At 34.7% G+C, this 18,389-nt stretch overlaps 2 protein-coding genes across 4 annotated transcripts; one reads left to right on the top strand and one right to left on the bottom strand.

The window, feature by feature from the left end:
* Positions 1–58: 58 nt before the first annotated feature.
* On the top strand, positions 59–5,324 carry Gabat (4-aminobutyrate aminotransferase). 3 transcript variants are annotated; one of them, XM_033470563.2, is made up of 10 exons: positions 59–496; positions 2,048–2,175; positions 2,560–2,727; positions 2,845–2,931; positions 3,010–3,205; positions 3,279–3,451; positions 3,778–3,918; positions 4,000–4,157; positions 4,432–4,700; positions 4,802–5,324. In XM_033470563.2, exons 1-10 carry the CDS (start codon positions 433–435, stop codon positions 4,915–4,917), a joined length of 1,500 nt encoding a protein of 499 aa, XP_033326454.1. In that variant the 5' UTR covers positions 59–432; the 3' UTR covers positions 4,918–5,324. The 3 variants fall into 3 exon arrangements, with proteins under 3 accessions (XP_033326454.1, XP_033326545.1, XP_033326625.1); XM_033470654.2 differs by lacking the exon at positions 59–496 and adding an exon at positions 887–1,008; XM_033470734.2 differs by lacking the exon at positions 59–496 and adding an exon at positions 1,107–1,243.
* LOC117220439 (VPS35 endosomal protein-sorting factor-like) lies at positions 5,032–10,616 on the bottom strand. Its single transcript, XM_033470440.2, has 18 exons — positions 10,417–10,616; positions 10,240–10,327; positions 9,952–10,152; positions 9,682–9,844; positions 9,396–9,601; positions 9,182–9,312; positions 8,744–8,920; positions 8,011–8,355; positions 7,831–7,931; positions 7,569–7,750; positions 7,131–7,274; positions 6,884–7,047; positions 6,656–6,818; positions 6,360–6,552; positions 6,148–6,287; positions 5,911–6,072; positions 5,573–5,839; positions 5,032–5,502 (listed from the first exon to the last, which is right to left on the bottom strand). Exons 1-18 carry the CDS (start codon positions 10,431–10,433, stop codon positions 5,416–5,418), a joined length of 2,931 nt encoding a protein of 976 aa, XP_033326331.2. The 5' UTR covers positions 10,434–10,616; the 3' UTR covers positions 5,032–5,415.
* Between the last annotated feature and the right edge of the window lie 7,773 nt (positions 10,617–18,389).

Here is an 18,389-nt window from a genome sequence, read left to right as displayed (position 1 = left end):
GAGGGGTTACGAGCTGGTTACAGAGAGAAGCGTCGCTATAGTAGGTTAGTGAAAGAAGTGTTTGCGAGCATACGCGCCACTGGGTTTAAATATTCGTGAAACTTCGTACGTGACCGTGCACGAATGAAAGCGCCCTATAGGAAGATGGGGGCTCGAAGTCTTCTTTATCAATAATACGATGTGTCCAGGCTCATATCTCAATTGGACAGCGGCCCGTCGACACATGAGATCGGTGGAAATTGTTGAAAGGCTCGTTCGATTCCAGTGGCATTTGTACGATTAAAACAAACTGGTTCGTGAAGGTTCGCACAGTCTCGGAACCAACCAGATACACTAGTTCCTGCGCAAGGATAAGCGGAGCTGTGCCAGTTCAGTGGCCGCCAGTGCGAGTCCATCCCTTCGTGAGGCACGTTCTGCACCGACTACCGCAAAATGCTCGCCAATAAGTATCAAGCAGTACTGAGTACTCGAACCTTGTCATGGCAATTTATCAATGGTATTTATGATCATTTTACGCTATATATTTACGCTTCTTTCGAGTTATGTTTAACGAGGCATCCGCGCGAGAACCAGAAACTTATGAATATACATAAATCACTACGCGCATGGTGCTCGAAGAATCGATAGCTCGGCCCTCTTCCTTGCACCTCCATCTCTGTTTCTCTTTTTTGATATCCGACAGTTTCGATGTTCGTGTGTAACGTACGAGTTTAACGCTGGCTCTTCTTAAATCAAGATACCATCATTGGCAGACATTTGCTGAAAATGAACAAGATCGCAATCTTTTAATTAAATTTCTATTGTTTTTAACAGTGGAGTAATGGAAAATTATGATGAATTTTACAACGATTGGAAAATGCACATTTGGCTGAAAGATTTTGTTCCTTTACGCTCTTGTACTCCTTATCAAAATTTGTCTACATCAGCTCCGTTACTTATCTTATCGAAATCTTGGATATCCTACAGATGAACAAAATTGTCGCTGTTAACGCGCATATACACGTCACGGTTAGTGTGGCCAATAAACTTGTTTATCGGCCTTGTGCTTACGGAAATGAATTGAAGCTTAATAATATCTTATTCTTCACGCATTCATCATTCAACTGACAGTAAGAATTTTAATTCGGTTCTAATTACTCAGCTGTGTTCGGTGCCACAATTTGAAAACATGTTATCGTCAATATCAATGTGGAACCAAATTGTATTCGAAGACATTGCAGAACATACGACAATATTAAACGAAGTAAGGTGTACATTCTGGTTTATAAACTGTACTAATGTTACGTACAAATTTTATGAATACGCCGACAATGCATACCAATCTTCTAAATAACCGATCGACCATAATGATTTTCAAATTAACCGATCAATTGTATCAATTTTCTAAATATACATTTGAATAAATACATCGCTACATGTGTTAAATAATATAAATGTCAAAAAGCATTTCTCCCAGTTTGTTACGAATCTTTCCAAGAGCTACACTTCTACCGATGAATCTGTAAAGAATAAATATATTTCTGAGCAAATGGTGCGCGCAAACATTGTTAAGATTCATAAATCGATAACAAAATGAGCATTCCCCATTGTAATGTAGCAAGCATATGAGTCGTGTAAAAGTGCGTCAGTATGTCAACCAATCATCCTTAACTGACATCAATGAAACTAAACATGCGATCTATTAAACTCGGGGCTTAACGTGATTTAAGTCGACGATACTAATAGCGATACGTTATTCCGAGGCAAATGTTATCGTGATTGAAGCGTACTATCTCACATGTGGATTTGTCGCAAGCATTTTCATCTCGGCACTATACGATAACTACTCGTGAAATTCTCGTGTTAAAACTATTCTTACTAATGAAAATCAGTAGTTTATTTAGTATTTCCACCTTTCCCGCCCGAGTTTGCATGGAAATATTACACAAAACATGAACTTCCAGCGAGCTGGACTAGAAACAAAATATCATTACAAACATATAATTTTCGTTCCTTGAAATGACAATGTTTTAGCACGCTATAGTAACAATGTGCTATTTCCATGCAGGACATGTAATTCCGTGGAAAAGATGCCTCACTGGAGTTTTGTCGGAAGAACCAAAAATGCCGATAGTCGCAACGGAAATACCGGGACCTCAATCACGCACTTTGTTACGAGACCTCAATAAGATACAAGTACACGAAATACGTCTAAATATTTTCAATGTTCTTATTTCATGTTACGTGATACTCCAAATAAGTTAAACACTACGACATATGATACTTGAAATTGAATGATTAGTTAAAGATGATAAGTTACAGCGATAAGTTAAAGCGGTAACTTGAAGCATCAGATTTGAAGACGCATACTATTCTCGAATAGTTTCGAAAAGAAATTATTGTGTAACTTTGTATCAATCGGGCTATTGATTTGTTACATTAAAGACTTTATTATTGCTTGTTAGCCAGATGTTAAAATTATCATACTTGTCTGCTGCAGTAAATCACTTTTATTTCGAATAGCAATTTTTGCTAAATATGTGCGATAGTGATGAAACATGACGGAATTTCTGTCCCCAGCAAGCCGCTTCCGTACAATTCTTCGCGGATTACGAAAAATCGACAGGTAACTACATAATGGATGTGGATGGGAACGCTTTGCTCGATGTGTATATGCAAATTTCATCGATGCCTTTAGGCTACAACCATCCGGCTATGTTAAGAGCACTTGCTGATCCTGTCAATCAGGTAAGAGATTATCGATGTCCCCTATTTTTTCGTTTTAAATAATTTAGTCAAAATTATTCTGACCAAGAATATGTCTTCTATCGTTAATATTTAAGCGGCATTGAATTTTGTTAACAGAAAATTATAGCAAATAGACCAGCGTTGGGTGTCTTCCCCGGGAAGGATTGGCCGTCTAAATTAAAGAAGATTACGCTTCAAAAAGGGGTACGTAGCGCGGTTATTATGTGTACAACCAATTATACTAATTAACGAAATCGTACATTATATTTATTATATGCACAGATTGCTCCTCCAGGATTATCTCACATTACAACCATGATGTGCGGTTCCTGTTCAAACGAAAACGCTTTTAAAAATATTTTCATTTGGTATGCCGAAAAACACAGGAAAGGTGCCCCTTTCACGAAGGAAGAGATGGAAAGTTGCATGATGAATCAGCTTCCTGGTTCACCGCGATATTCCATTCTTTCATTCAAAGGTAATACTAATTAACTAACAGAAATAACATCAATGAATTTTGTGAATTAAGAAGATAATGTCGACATTGTTAGGTGCTTTTCACGGAAGAACGTTGGGAACTCTTTCGACGACGCATAGCAAATACATTCATAAAATGGATATTCCAGCATTCGATTGGCCGATTGCCTCGTTTCCTCAGTACAAATATCCATTGAATGATCACGTACGAGAAAATGAACAGGAAGATCAACGTTGTTTAGCCGAGGTATATAGTTGCTAAAGTTTCTATTTAATATGTCACGATTTTTAGTGTTTAATGCATCACACTTTAATGTTAGAACCGAGCGCTGTGACTAGTTTGCGTCGCCTTTTAAAAACGACAAAACCGTATTTATCGAGATACTGCACGATTTTTATTAGAAAATGTGCCGGAATAAATAGTTCTATGTAGCATTCGCTCACGAAAACATCTTTACAATCTCAATAATTGTAAAATAAAGAACTTAAAAAAAGTTCGTTACTTTGACAGGTTTGGTTTCTCTAAATAAATATATAAATTACAACAAATTACGTCACAACATTGTTTACTAGGTTGAAGAATTGTTCGAGAAGTATAAAAATGAAAAAAAAGTTCCTGTCGTTGGTGTGATAGTGGAGCCAATCCAATCGGAAGGAGGAGATAATCATGCTTCGCCTGAATTTTTCCAAAGTTTACAACGTTTGACGAAGAAAGTAATAATCATTTATGCACACGTTTAATTATAATATTTAAAAATATTATCAATCTTAGTAACACGTTTGTTAATATTTCAGCATGGAGTAGCCTTATTAATCGACGAAGTTCAAACAGGGTGTGGCCCAACAGGAAAAATGTGGTGCCACGAGCACTTCAATTTGGAATTTCCGCCAGACATAGTAACCTTTAGTAAAAAAATGCAAATGGGTGGCTACTACCACGCCGAAGCTTTAAAGTAAATTAAGAAATACTTACTTATTCAGCAATAGAAGATATAGAACATTTCTGAAACATGATTATTCCTCACGCAATTACGTATTGGAAAGTTCATTACTGAATGAACGTTCATTAACCGAAATTGATGATTTAATATTTGAAATCTGTTACTTCAATAATTTTTTTTTTAAGCATTTTCATGACTTAAAATATTTGCGCAGGGAATACGCATGTTTCGGAAAGTCTTACATTTTCAAGTACACTATATACATGTGAGCATCATATTATTACAGACCCAACTTGGGATACCGTGTATTTAATACCTGGATGGGAGATCCTAGTAAAGTGATATTACTTGAAGCAGTTCTAGATACTATTCAGAAAGAAAATCTTCTAGAAAGAGTCAGACGTGTCGGCGACTATACATTAAAGCAACTCATGAGCTTACAAAACGAATTTTCTAGCACAATCAATTCGGTCCGTGGCCGAGGGACATTTATTGCATTCAACTGTGCTACGTCTGAACTTCGCGACAAAACAATTCAGGAATTACTAGCAAAAGGTAATTCTTGTTTAATAAAAATAAGATACGTCTGCAGAAGATTAAATTATATTGTTTCAAGTAAAATAATATGTAACTAACAAAAATAACTTGTTTTGTAGGTATTCAAACTGGTGGCTGTGGGGCATTATCGATAAGATTAAGGCCGGCCTTAACGTTTACGGAAAATCACGCAGATGTATTTTTAAGCAGATTGCGATCTGTTTTAAAGAAATAGTGTTGTAGATACATTGTATTATGAACTATATGCCATGTGGCAGTTGAAATCAAGTCTTCCACTACAATAATGAATATTGTGAGGTCTGTTAAAATAATTTTTAAAGTTGGTGCATTATTTTTGTATATCAATTTTATCATGTTATAGAACAAGTCAACATACATAATTATTAAAGTATAAATGCTATTTTATATTTATCTGAGAAATCTATCAAATTTCCATGATATAATACAATTTAGTTTAAACACTATTAGAAATTAATAGTGTGTGCCAACTGTATGAGACGTACTAAAAGTTATAATTGCTTTGTTATCTACTGTATGCAAAATGTTTAATATTAAGAAAAACTCAATGTATTTACAATTAATGTCTTCCAAAAGAACTGTTACTAAATGCCTTCTATACCATGTGTTGTAGTTCTACATTTACTTCCTCTCCATAAATATATGCATAAAATTACAATTTTGATTCGTTTAGTGCTATATTCCGATCGAACGATTATTTTAACATCTTTTTTAAAATATCCGCAAAATGTTTATACTCCTTGTGATGACTCTTTTGTACCATGTAAGCTATAGTTTTCATCTAAAAAGAGAATAAGTTTCAATATTTGATAAGCTATTTTACTGAAAAATATTCTTTTATGATCTTTTACCTTAACTTTTGAATCAAGGGAATTATGTCGTTGAGATAAATTCCATAAATTCACAGCCATATGAGCCAGTGATGGATCACGCAGGTCAGCTCTTATAACAAAACAATTAAAAAGCTCGAGTGCAAGGCTTGCTTGTTTCTCAAGTTGATCTGTGGTTCCAAGATACTTCAAATGAGACAAAATTTCTTCTACAATTTTTGAACATATTTTGTTAACTTCACTTATAAATTTTTGGTCAGATCCATACAACTTATCATTCGAATCAACCTGTATATGTAACGAAAATTGTAATATATTAATGTATCGATGTCTAAAATTATCATTTGTATTAGAGATACCTTGTCAATATGGTACGGATAATTTTCTTGAGTTACCACTGATAATAAATCAAGCACACGTAAATACAAGTATGCCTTTGTTGATACATTTTCCTCAAAGGAACGTTGAACAGCATTGAGCAAACCTCTCATCAAATATAAAACACCATACTCTGGACTATCCTAATATAATTATTATAATGTTTAGTTTAATGTCTATATGAACTGCTTACTTTACATAAATTTAAGAGAACGTACCGGAACCACTAACAAAGTTGATAAAAAATTTGATAAATATGAAAGTAAATATGGCTGCGAGTTTTTCTGTCTTCCATCTATGTCTATAGCTTTTGGCATTTCAGGAACTAAGCTTAAAGCAGCCTTAAAACATGCATCAGCTAAGAAGATGTTATATAATTAGTAATAATTGTAAATGTTAATTGTCTATAAAGACAAATATAAATAATTACCTTGACCTAAACATTGATTCAAAAGAGCCACTTGTCCTGACAATAAATACAACTGTAAGCGTGTATGAACTAATGTTAGCGATGGAATTGTAATAAAACAAAACGCAGCACATGCACGAACGAATGCCGACGTTCTTCTTGTGTGATGTCCACGAACAATTTTTCGGGTGTCAACCGATAATCTATTTACACACTGCGCATAGAGAAACATTGATTTGACTATAGACAGTTTGACAGAAATTTTGACTAGATATTTATCATATACAATAGGTAAATGATTATCTAACAGCACAAACCTGTACAAGTTGTACATGTACACTATCGAGATTAGGGAAAGCAGCTCTGGCTTCTGCATAAAAGTTAAGTTGTTTTTCGAAATCGCGATCGTAGTCAACACGTTGCACTAAGCTACATATAAGTTGTCCGATTTGTCGCTTTTCGTCTTCAACGGTTAAAGCACTGAAATTATTGACTTATTATGATGTAATAAATACGTATCTTTAAACAAAAAAAAATACATTTACCTAACAGAATCGTGCATTATTCTAGCGATAAACATGAGAGCATTTATAACAATAGGATCAGTTATGGAACTGCTTTGAGCACTTAAACCTTCTATAATAGTTTTACAAACTTCAACTTTTACAGTTTCCTTGTGGAACAAATCGATGAAAGGTAAGAAATTATCCTGAAAAATGTTTCCTAGAATATTTTGTACATATAATTCATGAAAAACATTGTAATAAAAAATAAGATACAGATAATATTTACCATAGCAAGTAAAGATTCAAAATCTTGAGTATGGGCTACAATTTTTTCAATAATGTTTTGTAATTGTGTATAGTGATGCTCAAAGTTTTTGTTCGGATTTAATCGATCAATTATTTTTCCGAAAAACAGATTTAACTCATTTACCTGTAACAACATAATTAGTGACTTGATTAAATAATTTTTTACTTTTAAATAAAATTAACATTAGAACTACCGAGCGTTAAAAGCGACTAGTTTTGTATTTCCTTTTAAAAATAACAAAATCGCAGTTACTAAAGCATTGCACAAGTTTTATTATAAAATACGCCTGAGCAAATAGTTATGTCGATTAAATGACTACAAATAATTTTTTTATAATCCCAATAATTATAAAATAAAGAACCTAAAATCTGTCATTTTGACAAATCTAATAGTTCTAGTGTTAATAATGAAACTTACAGAAAAATGTATAGCAGTGAACTGTATCCAAATCTCCACACATTGCATAAATTTGTTAGGATTTGTTAAATCTGTTAAATATTTCCATATTATATTAAGAATAGTTTGACAATCTTCTTTTGGTGGTGATTCATGTATTAAACATTCACCAAAACTTCTGTATAACTGATATTGTGGATAACCTGAGAAATTATAATAATGTGAATAATCATAAAATATTAAATTTAATTTCTGAGTGAATGCATTTATCTTTTTAAATTACCATCATCTTGAATCACAGTTATCAAATTTAAAAAGTTTATTGCCCGGGCAGCAATATATGATGGTTTGAAGGCTGTTAAAACGCTATTCAACAGCAATGAGCTATAAGACAATAAGTTGAATTAATATGAGTACTGTTTACTAATATGAATAGTATAATAGCAGGAATAATAACAATCACCTATTTTTTTGTTTTCTACATTGAGAAATTACACCTTCTAACTGATTTTCAGGAGTTGTTGCAACCAAAATTTGTAAAATCCAATCTAAAGCTGGCGAATAAAGATTTAAATACGAATATATAGTCATATTCTGCTTACTCAGTCCATCTTTTATGAAAGGGCTAAATAATTGCTGGTATGTACAGAGAAAGTCATAAAAATTGTTTCTTATAAACTCAAAATCAGATGTTTTGTTTAAAGCTAGTCCCACGCGACATAAGTAACATCTAGCATATACTGCTATAAGAGGATTTCCAATTCCTCGAATCATTTGAGTTATTCTGAGCAGAGCACTATTAAATTCACTGAAATTAAAAAGAATTAAATTGAAATTAATACCACATTTATCTATTACTGCTATCTGGATTTTAATACTCTATCTTTTTTGGATAATATGTCTTCATATAATTTTACAATAAAATAAAAATTTAATAAAAAGAAGTAGTAAATAAGAACAAAACAAAATATATCTAGCTTAATTATAGACCACAAAATGTATTTAATAATGTAGGATACAATAATGTTTAAAATAATTTCTTGTTCTTAATCATTAGAGAGAATTTAATTCAGAACTAAACAATAAAAAATTAAACCAAAATAAATACTACGAACATAAATTACTCTTGCAACCATGCAAATGTTTGTATAAAATACTTCACTATTTGTACCATAACATGGAAAATAACATCTTACCTTGTTGTCAAAAAGCTGTACGATTTTATTATCGCCATCTCCACATACAAGCGTGGAACTAATTCTCTTATTGATGCAATTTTATAAAACCAGTTTCTACATGTTTCTTTTGCATTCTCAGGTACCATGTCTGGTGTAAAATTATCTGGTAAACTTGTTGGTACCTTACTACCTGGTCTACAAAATATTATGAGATAAACAATTTTATTTGAGGATTATGCAGAATTAGTTGGTATCCCATACAACTACAATAAATTAAATTTATATCCACCTGTTTTGGCTTGTAACATTCTTATATAAATTGATTCAACAATATAAGAAACCATAGTTGCATGGGTCACCTTACTGTCATTCCATGTTCAATAAAAGATGAAGTGGAAAATTATTAAAAATTGAAAACGTAAAGTATAAATTTAAATAAAAGAATATAATACTAACTTGTAATATTCAGCTTTAACTTTTAATCTTTCATACACAAGTTTCCCAAAAATATCTAAGATGTCAGTGATAAGAACAAATTTGCTAGGGTAAAAAGCCGTAACAGATGTATCTACTAACAATTTGGCACACTAAAATAATTTAGTATTAATTTACGTTTTTCTTTATATATATATATATATACGTAACATTATAAGATTGGAAAAATGAAAACCTGAATAGCTATTTTTAGCGCTTTAACCCTTTGATCAGAATGCCATGCTTGTACAAGTTCACTATTTAATTGTTCAATTCTTGCTGTATATTGCTGTTGTGATAGATCTAACATTTGTCTAACAGATCCTTCTTCGAAATCATCTAGTTGTTCCAATCTCGTCCTTACCTTATCTACTACACCACCAGTTGGTTGAACTTTAACAACTATAATAAATTTTTCAAAATAAATGTGATTTCATAGAATTACATACAAACATACCTCATTTATAAAAAGGAAAATATACCTTTTTCACCACCTGATAAAAAGCTAGTAACAATCGATAGCTTTTCTGAAGTTGTATATTTGCTTAATATTGCATTACGTCTTGTTGACCAAGGTTCTACTAATTCTTCTGCAGTATCTTTAACTTTTTTACTTGTAGTAGTAGTATTGCTAGAATAGTCCCACTATAAAATAAATATTACATTTTAAACCACGAATAATAAAGGATATAGCATACAACATTTTGCTCGGTTAGATCACCACTAGTTTAGCTCTTTCCTAACTTACAGACCTCATCTGCAGCCATTTTAGATAAAGGGTCTAATTCCTGTCTAGCAAATTGTGACAGAGGATCCGATCCATCTAGTGAAGAATGGCTTAATAGTGGATCAGGTATGGTACTTCCAGATAGTGGAACTGGTGTATTAGTTGATAAATTATTATGTGTATGTTGTAATGCATTGCGCTTCACTCCACTACGCCCATCAATTAACTGCAGCCATGTAATGAAAAAGAAAATTAATTACATTGTCAAAAATCTGTCTATATAGTTTTCTTAAACACTTAAATACTATCTTACCATAACAGTAATAGGTTTTAAAGGATGGTCTACTGCTTCTTCTAAACATGCGAATCGTATTGTTTTATAGTTTACAGGTTTTGCAATCCTATAAAATATTAAATATTTAGAGTTTGAACATTTTCTATTTGTTGTAGATTAACAAGAAATAAATCATATATATGTATAAAAATATACCAATCTATTTCCATCATTTTCCAAGCGTATTAAAATCTATTTATCATGTAATAGCTATATCAATAATATAAATTGTTATTGTAATATATTAAGCAAATATTCTATCATTTCATGTTTAGATATGACATTTTAAACTGCGATCAAAAAATCTGATGATTGCTCTTTCGATGTTATAACACAAACGAGGTATCAAAACAGACTGGACACCATATAGAATTCCGTGTCACATGTTCTGAAATACCGACATTGTTAAAAACCAGAGGTTCTTTCACGCCCTCTGCCTAAATAAAACAATCAGCTAGTAAACTAGAATCCTCGCTTTTTCGTGTCAACACTGATGAGACTTTTCATTTTTTCGAATTTTCGACCCAAAGTTTATTGCTGATAATTGATAATATTTTTTTATATGATATTTATATTTAGTTGCATCGAAACATTATTTTATACAAATGGAAATCTTATTTGCAAATCATATATATACAATTTCGGTTGACTCTTGATCATAAATGATCTACATGCTTGTTTTGTGTGGTAGAGAAATGTGATGAAGAACGGGGAAATCATTGTAAGGTAAGTAATTACCGTTTATTTAACTTTATAAGTGAAACAACATTTTAGTACATTATCTATGTTTATTTTTAATTTAAACTTATTTTTGGCTTTAAATAACTACTTTTCTTACGATGTTGGTAGATTGCCGCCTATAATTTAAAAAAAAACCCGTAGTGATCAAAAGTTTGATCATTCCTGTTCTCGTACAAGCGACTTTTAATTGAAATAATGCAATTGTTCTTCGAATTCCAACCTTTAAACTGATACTAGGTATTTGTAACAAATAATTATCATTACGGGATGTTAGATCAATTTATTTTTTCATTATTATAGTATTTATAACATTCCTTCAATCTTAGATAATATCGTAAAGTTGTTTAACAGTTTTGGCCTCCCAAACTCACCCATTGCCACGAGAAACTATTGTACAAATACTTTGTGATGTCGCCTTCGACCAATCAGAAGCGCCGATTTATCCTGTGCGAAGGAAGAACGTCCGTAATCGTGGCCCATCAGTCTTCCTTGGCAGTGTACTTAGCAGCTTGTACAAATCAGGTTAATAATTTGCTTTCTTATATAATTAAATAAAATGTCATGATTTGACATTAAATTCATAACGTGATCAGAAGTCTGATGTTGCAATTTTTGGCAGAATTTTTATAGGAAATATGTAAGTTTAAAGTTTTGCATTGTTGTATTGCTTCATTGCATGACCGATGCGAACATAGCTACTACTTAATGTTACGACAGCGCTACTACATATATTATATGGTCCATATAAATGGCGACAGGAGGGAAATTTAAATGTAAAATGTAACGTTGAGATCGTATATTTCATAGATATGCATTACTGTCCAAGAGCAATAGCTGAGTATAGGTAAACAGATAACGAGAGAGCTCCTACGAAATTCCTTGATGAGTTTTTCTTAGCGAGACTAATCGAGGAATGCAGAGAAAGTCGCGTAGTCTCTCGAAAGATCTTCAATTTCACACAGACAAGACGAGTCGGCCAATAGACAATACGGCCAATTATCACGACTGTGTCCTGCTCTGGCCAAGAAGAAAAATAAAATAACACCTAGTCAGCATATGGGCCCAAAAAAACCACCCTACGTTCCCAAAATGGTAAAATCTGGTTCCCTAGTTGAAACACCAAGGAAAAAGTGGGCGACGTTCCCGGTACGGCACACATCGGGGGCCCCCACTCGCACCATGTCCCCCAGGCCATATGTCCAGATAGCCTCTTCCACTTCCCGACAAGCACCTCTGCCGCCCAATAATACTCCTGGATTGAACGACTTCCCTGACTTAGTCTCTGCTGTCCAAGTATTAAAATAGCTATCCAACATCCAGCTTATGTTGTCCACCATCACTACCCTTAATAGACTACTCAGAACATGTAACACTAACGTAGAAAAATTTCAAGCATACCTTCAAGTCCTTTCCACCCTAGATTAGAAATTTCCCAAAATACTAATCTGGAATACCCACTCCGTCTTATATATATAGAAAGCAAGAACTAATTCACGTCCTTCAGTCCGAACAGATTCAGGTAGTCCTAATTTCTGAAACCTGTGGCTCAATCAATCCATCACCTTTACCATTCCTGGCTATACAACCATTCGCAAAGATAAAACTCGACGTCAAGGGGGTGTCGCCATCCTCTTACCCAACTCTTTCATCTTTCATATATTAGACACGTCACGCATCTCTTCCATAGAAACAGTAGCCACCACCCTAGTTGAACACAATATCACTTTCTCTACAGTATATAGTCCTCCCGGAAATCGGATCGACCCGAGCGGCTTGGATCGCCTGGTCAGAATTGGTGCGGGTGGAACCTACGCCATCGGCGGGGACTTGAACGCGAAACACCAGCTTTGGAACAACCATTTCGCTAATCCGTCCGGCTCAATATTACAATACATAGTCATATGCTGGGGGCAGATTATAGAATTATCTTTCCTCCGGAGCCCACTTGCTTCGTTCGCCGCTGCAGACCCTCAACTATTGATCTTTTATTGACCAACACCAACCCCAACCTCCTCCACCAACCCCTACTATCCACCGACCGGTTATAATTCTCCCGCTTGATCCCTGCCATACCATTCTTTATCTTCCAAAAATAAACTGGGATCTTTACTCCAAATTAATCGCCTAGATGCACTTAAATTACAACTTGAAATCTCCAATTGACATAGACTGAACCATTACCGACCTCAATCTCTTCCTATACTTCTGCAGAACCAAATCCATAGCCACAACAATTACACCAAATAAACGCAACCAAGAATACTTCAATTGACGCCATAAAAATTCTCACCAAACTGATCAAACCTAAAATATCACACCTTAAAATCCAATTATGGAACGACAAACTCAAGAAGTTCAAAAAACCAGACTGCACCTTCTGATCCACATACAAATCTCTCACTTACAATAAATCACGCATTATCCCTCCGCTAAACACTGACCACTCTACCATATACGGTAACCACGCCAAATCGAACATTTTTGCTGACACATTCGAGCAAATTCATCTCAAAACATTTTCAATATTATCATCCAAGGATACCATCGTTAAAGAGTTCGTCACCAACCTTGCCGAGACCAATACTACCGACAATACATTTTTTCTTTATATTAACCCTTAATTTATTCAAAATATCATAAAAAAACTGAGACTCAAGAAAGTGCCCGGGCCGGATCATGTAACTGTTCCCACGCATCCTTTAAAGTAACAATTCAATTATATTATAACATTAAATCAGCATATTCAGCGTGCTACTTCTCCTCCCAATGGAAACTAGCCAAAATCATTCCCATACCCAAACCCAGCAAACCCACCAAGTAATTACAGACTTATTAATCTTCTACCGATTTGTGGTCAAATCATGGAAAAATGCTTATTACGCCTAATCCAAATGACCATAGAAACTCACAACATACTAATTCCGCAACAATTTGGCTTTTGTAAAAAGCACTCTACTACTTACCAAATCGTTCGCCTTACGCAGTTAATCACTCATGAAATGAACACCCATCGATACTCAATACTAATTTTTCTAGACTTAGCTAAAGCATTCGATACAGTTTAGCACAATGCCTTGCTATACAAACTACATCTTTTCGGTTTCCACTTCCACACAATAAAAATTATCCAATCGTACCTAGCCAATAGAACATTTTTTGTCAATTTAAACGGACACCACTCTCGGCATTACACAGTTACGGCCGAAATCTCCCAAGGTTCCATCCTTGGCCCGGTCTTCTTTAACTTATACATCAATGATAATTGCTCACGAGCAATGCTCCCTGGCCTTGTTTACCGACGACACTGTCTTGTTGTCGTCATCCTGGCAACTTAGTGCTAATGCCCAAAATGCAAAACTACTTAAATAAAATCGACTGCTACTTCAACACTTGGAAACTCCGAATAAATTCCATTAAAACCTAAGCTATTATTTTCACTTTCAGACGTAAACACTCTGTTCATTGCTTGCCTCAACTTTAAATTCAGCAACATCCACTCCCCTGGTCAATAACCGTCACCTACCTCAGATTAAAGCTTGACCATAAACTCATTTGGTTGGAAACTGCTAGAGACAGAGCCACCAAAACTCCAAAGCAGCTTTTGGCATAACGAACATTTTAAATACCAGCTCGCGTCTCAGTCTTAATTTAAGACTGCTGACCTATAAAGTTTGTATCAGGCCCATTCTTATATGTGGGGCACACGTATGGTGGTCCCCATATCCAAAATCCTAAGAGCTATTTCGACTATTCACAATAATCCAAAACAAGATTCTCAAGATGATAACCGACTCTCACCGGCGCTTCCCCACAGAGGTTCTCCTTCACAACACCAACATTCCCAACATCAAAAAAATGTCTACCTATTCCATCTCATAGCTAAATTTCAATCCACTTCCCATATCAACCCGCTAATCTCTTTCACCAGTACATATGATGGGCTCAAAATTCCATACAGAACAAAAATTGAATTCCCACTCTAATTCCTCAACGACCCCGAAGCAAAGGCTCGATTTGACATATCGAATCAATGGTTGGTCCACGTTAAAACGTAGCGTCAACGCATTATTTCCAAATCAACAACTGGGTGCGACTAACCTATTCATATTTCGATCACTACTCGACTCATACTCATCCTCCATCCATTTAAAATGAACTATACTCTTTGCGGACAAGAGGAGTCCGCAGAGAATTTTTGATCTCCTCTGACTTCTCCCAGTCTTTCTCCATTCTTATTTATTACAGCTTCTCTGGTCACCTTAGAGTTTACTCCACCTTTTTCCGCCGTACTTAGTCACCTCCAAGCATACTATTAATCAAAGTATGCAGCTACTTTTCAGCCCATAACATTAGGACTCGTTCTTCATCTTCTCCACACCTGGATACTTCACATCGGTAGTTCCACCTACAACTCTACTATTACAGGAGCTACAATCACATCGCACCACATACACTACACTAATAGCCTGTCTCGACTATAATCCCTCTCACTCTTTCAATTCACTCCCACCTCCACCAACCCCCATTCCACCCACCCAGCATATTACTTCATATAAGCTCTAGTAACCATCCCAATACACAACTTACTACCCTCCATTCTCTTAACTTACAGTTAACCTTATATTTCATTCCATGCTTCATATTCCTTCAATAAATTCTCGCATTGACATAGCTTGAATTATATCAAACAATCCACACATCTGACGGAGTTTTTTTTGCAAATTTTCCTCCAATAATCACTTTTTTTTTTACTAAATTCTCACTACCCGTAGGTAACTCCATAAACGTCATTTATCTGGTGAGCCTGGCACACAGGCAGAGACAGATACTTCACTTCAAGACATAAAAATAAAAGAAAAGGAAACACTCGAGAGTGTTTCGCCGGGAGCCTGGCAGCAAGGTGCTTCTTGCTTAACCGGCTCCCAAAGGACACTGCGCCACCGCCCTCTTCCAGGTCCCAGGTCCTTCTGGTTCCGCGCGGGCATTAGATCTCGAGGCACAAACAAGTCGCCCGGATGAACAGTGCCTTCACCCTCTCTAGTTTGTCCAAGGCGGGATAAACATAAGTGAGAGAGAGGTGTGGCGAACACAGCCCGCGTGGCTGATCCCAGGTTGTTGCCTCAAGGTCCTTCTGGTGGGAGCTTGCCGGCCGGATTAAACCCAAAGTCCTTCTTGGATAGGTGGCTGGGGGGGGGGGGACGGTGCAGGGAAGGTGCGTGGAAAGAACGCTGGTCAACGCATCCTTTTCAGCACGAGGGACCTGAGGGGACCAATAAATTATCCCGCCTTTTTTCTTCACCTGATAATAGCGATTGACACTCGCTTGATTCTCTTACAAATAGCGGAAGTGGCCAGGGGATAGGCAGCTGTGGGGTAAGTCGGAGCTCCTACTCCTCGGGCCAGGAATATAGGTAGCATCCGGGGATGATCGCGAGACCAGGACATCGACTCGAGAAAGTGCAACAGGAAAGAGGCGACGTGTTGGAGCAGCGGCTCGCAGCGGAGTAGAATTAATGTAGGCTAAGATCAAAGTTATATTTTATTTTATTTCACATCAAAGCGGTTTCATTTCTTTCGTTTCTCTGGAATATAAATTAGTTGTAATCACGTTGTTCTATAATAAAGTTTAATTTTTGTTATTTTGATAATAGCGCCTCGAGATTTATTTCGATCCCCCCACCGATCCGAACCCTGGTGTTACAGTATATACATAGAAAATATATTTGTATATACATTTCCTAATACAGTATTTTATATATATAATATTATATATCATTGTTAACGTATCATACTCATGTGCAAGAAAGCATTTCGTGTCGGAGCAGATCTAAACTTTGAGATAATACTTGCATATGCATTTCTTGAATCGTTTACTTCAAGAACAGAAACAATCGATGAGTTTATTATTAAAATATACATGATTAAAAGGAATAATTAATATGACCAAACTAATAATGTTTCTTTATCCAAATAATTTTACACAAGTAAATTTTATAAATTTAATTTCTTCACTAGTACGTAATTTCATTTAAACTACTTTCTGAATAATTTTCTTTTCTTGCATTGTTCAGGAATGAAACATAATAAATTAGTCCGCTTAGTACTATCACTAATCACTATTTTAGTTTAGAATTTACAGCAAGCCAAAGGTAAGTGAGACTCACAATGGCCGTGCTCATTAAATTTTCAACCCTAACTCATTGACTATCCCAAGTGTGAGTCAAATGAATGAGGGCATGAGTAGGTTTGCGTGTCGTGTACGATGTATTCTCCCACTAATATGATTGTGTGATTAGGCAGTGGGAAATACGTCGATTGTTTAATATCATATTTTCTGAGAGTCTATATTATAAACTAATGGTTGATTAAAAACAAACTTTCATATAATATATTATTATGAAACTTTCAATTGTGCATAGAAAAAAAGATTATTATAAAAAAATCGTGCAAATTTTATAAGAATGATCTGAATTAAAATATAACAATATCAATTCGAACAAAATATTATATATAAATTTTGAGTAATAATTCAGAACAAAATTAATTACTAAGTATATCGCAATGTGCGCTAGCTTGTCAATCGATTTCAGCGTTGGTACGTACTTTGTTAGAATATGAACGTTGAATACTGCTGAATATCGTTCGAGTGACGGAAGCGACCCGGGACGTTCTCTTTAGTTCAAGCACTTGCACCTGGGTATCATATATAAGAATCGTAGAATATATGTATTGAAAAGAATGCGTTTTGCTATGTTTTTAAATGTAGCAACTAGGTGCTATCACATTTCTCAATCGGGTAGGCGCGATTCGCGTGATGAATCTGTGTCTGGGATTTGATAATTAGAATCAATTGATATCCAATTCATTGATTCCAATTTCATTGTAGTTTAAGATTCACATTTTACAGATCACACTACAGATACAGAACCATCCTGTTCTTTATTTTGTATTGCATCTTCACGTTTCCTTTTCACTATGCATCTAGAACCACAAGATCAGGTTCATTTCATAGATATTAATATTAATTTGAATGTAAATCAAATGTATATGTATACAATTTGAAAAATAACTTTATTCTCCGAATTAGAATTACAAAAATTTAATCGAACATTTCTAATTTCTTTTTCTCAAATTGAAATTTTTGAAGCTTGTAAAGGTTCTTATTTTTTATGTTATCAGTAGACTGCGATGAAAACTGAATTGATGGAATATAAAAACGTAAAAACAATTAAGGATTTTCAAAATTCAGATGCTTTATTTTCAACTCGTTCAAATGATTATGGAATGAAATAAATATCTACGTAGCATCTGTATATTGCAATTATTGCAGACAATTTTTATGTTGCATAAAAATCCGCAGTCTAGTTATCAAATATAAACGATTATTA

Source organism: Megalopta genalis, chromosome 1, assembly GCF_051020955.1.
Source record: "Megalopta genalis isolate 19385.01 chromosome 1, iyMegGena1_principal, whole genome shotgun sequence".
NCBI classification, from domain to species: Eukaryota; Metazoa; Arthropoda; class Insecta; order Hymenoptera; family Halictidae; genus Megalopta; species Megalopta genalis.
The sequence above is the reverse complement of the archived record's forward strand: the minus strand, read 5'-3'. Positions and strand labels throughout refer to the sequence as shown.

Excerpts from the sequence above, each read along its gene's own strand:
- Gabat (XM_033470563.2), top strand. The coding sequence starts at position 433 with ATGCTCGCCAATAAGTATCAAGCAGTACTGAGTACTCGAACCTTGTCA. Across the intron at positions 4,158-4,431 it reads TACCACGCCGAAGCTTTAAA|ACCCAACTTGGGATACCGTG; the intron begins GTAAATTAAGAA and ends ATATTATTACAG. Across the intron at positions 4,701-4,801 it reads TCAGGAATTACTAGCAAAAG|GTATTCAAACTGGTGGCTGT; the intron begins GTAATTCTTGTT and ends CTTGTTTTGTAG.
- LOC117220439 (XM_033470440.2), bottom strand. Across the intron at positions 7,751-7,830 it reads AACTGTGATTCAAGATGATG|GTTATCCACAATATCAGTTA; the intron begins GTAATTTAAAAA and ends ATAATTTCTCAG. Across the intron at positions 7,048-7,130 it reads TTGAATCTTTACTTGCTATG|GATAATTTCTTACCTTTCAT; the intron begins GTAAATATTATC and ends AACATTTTTCAG.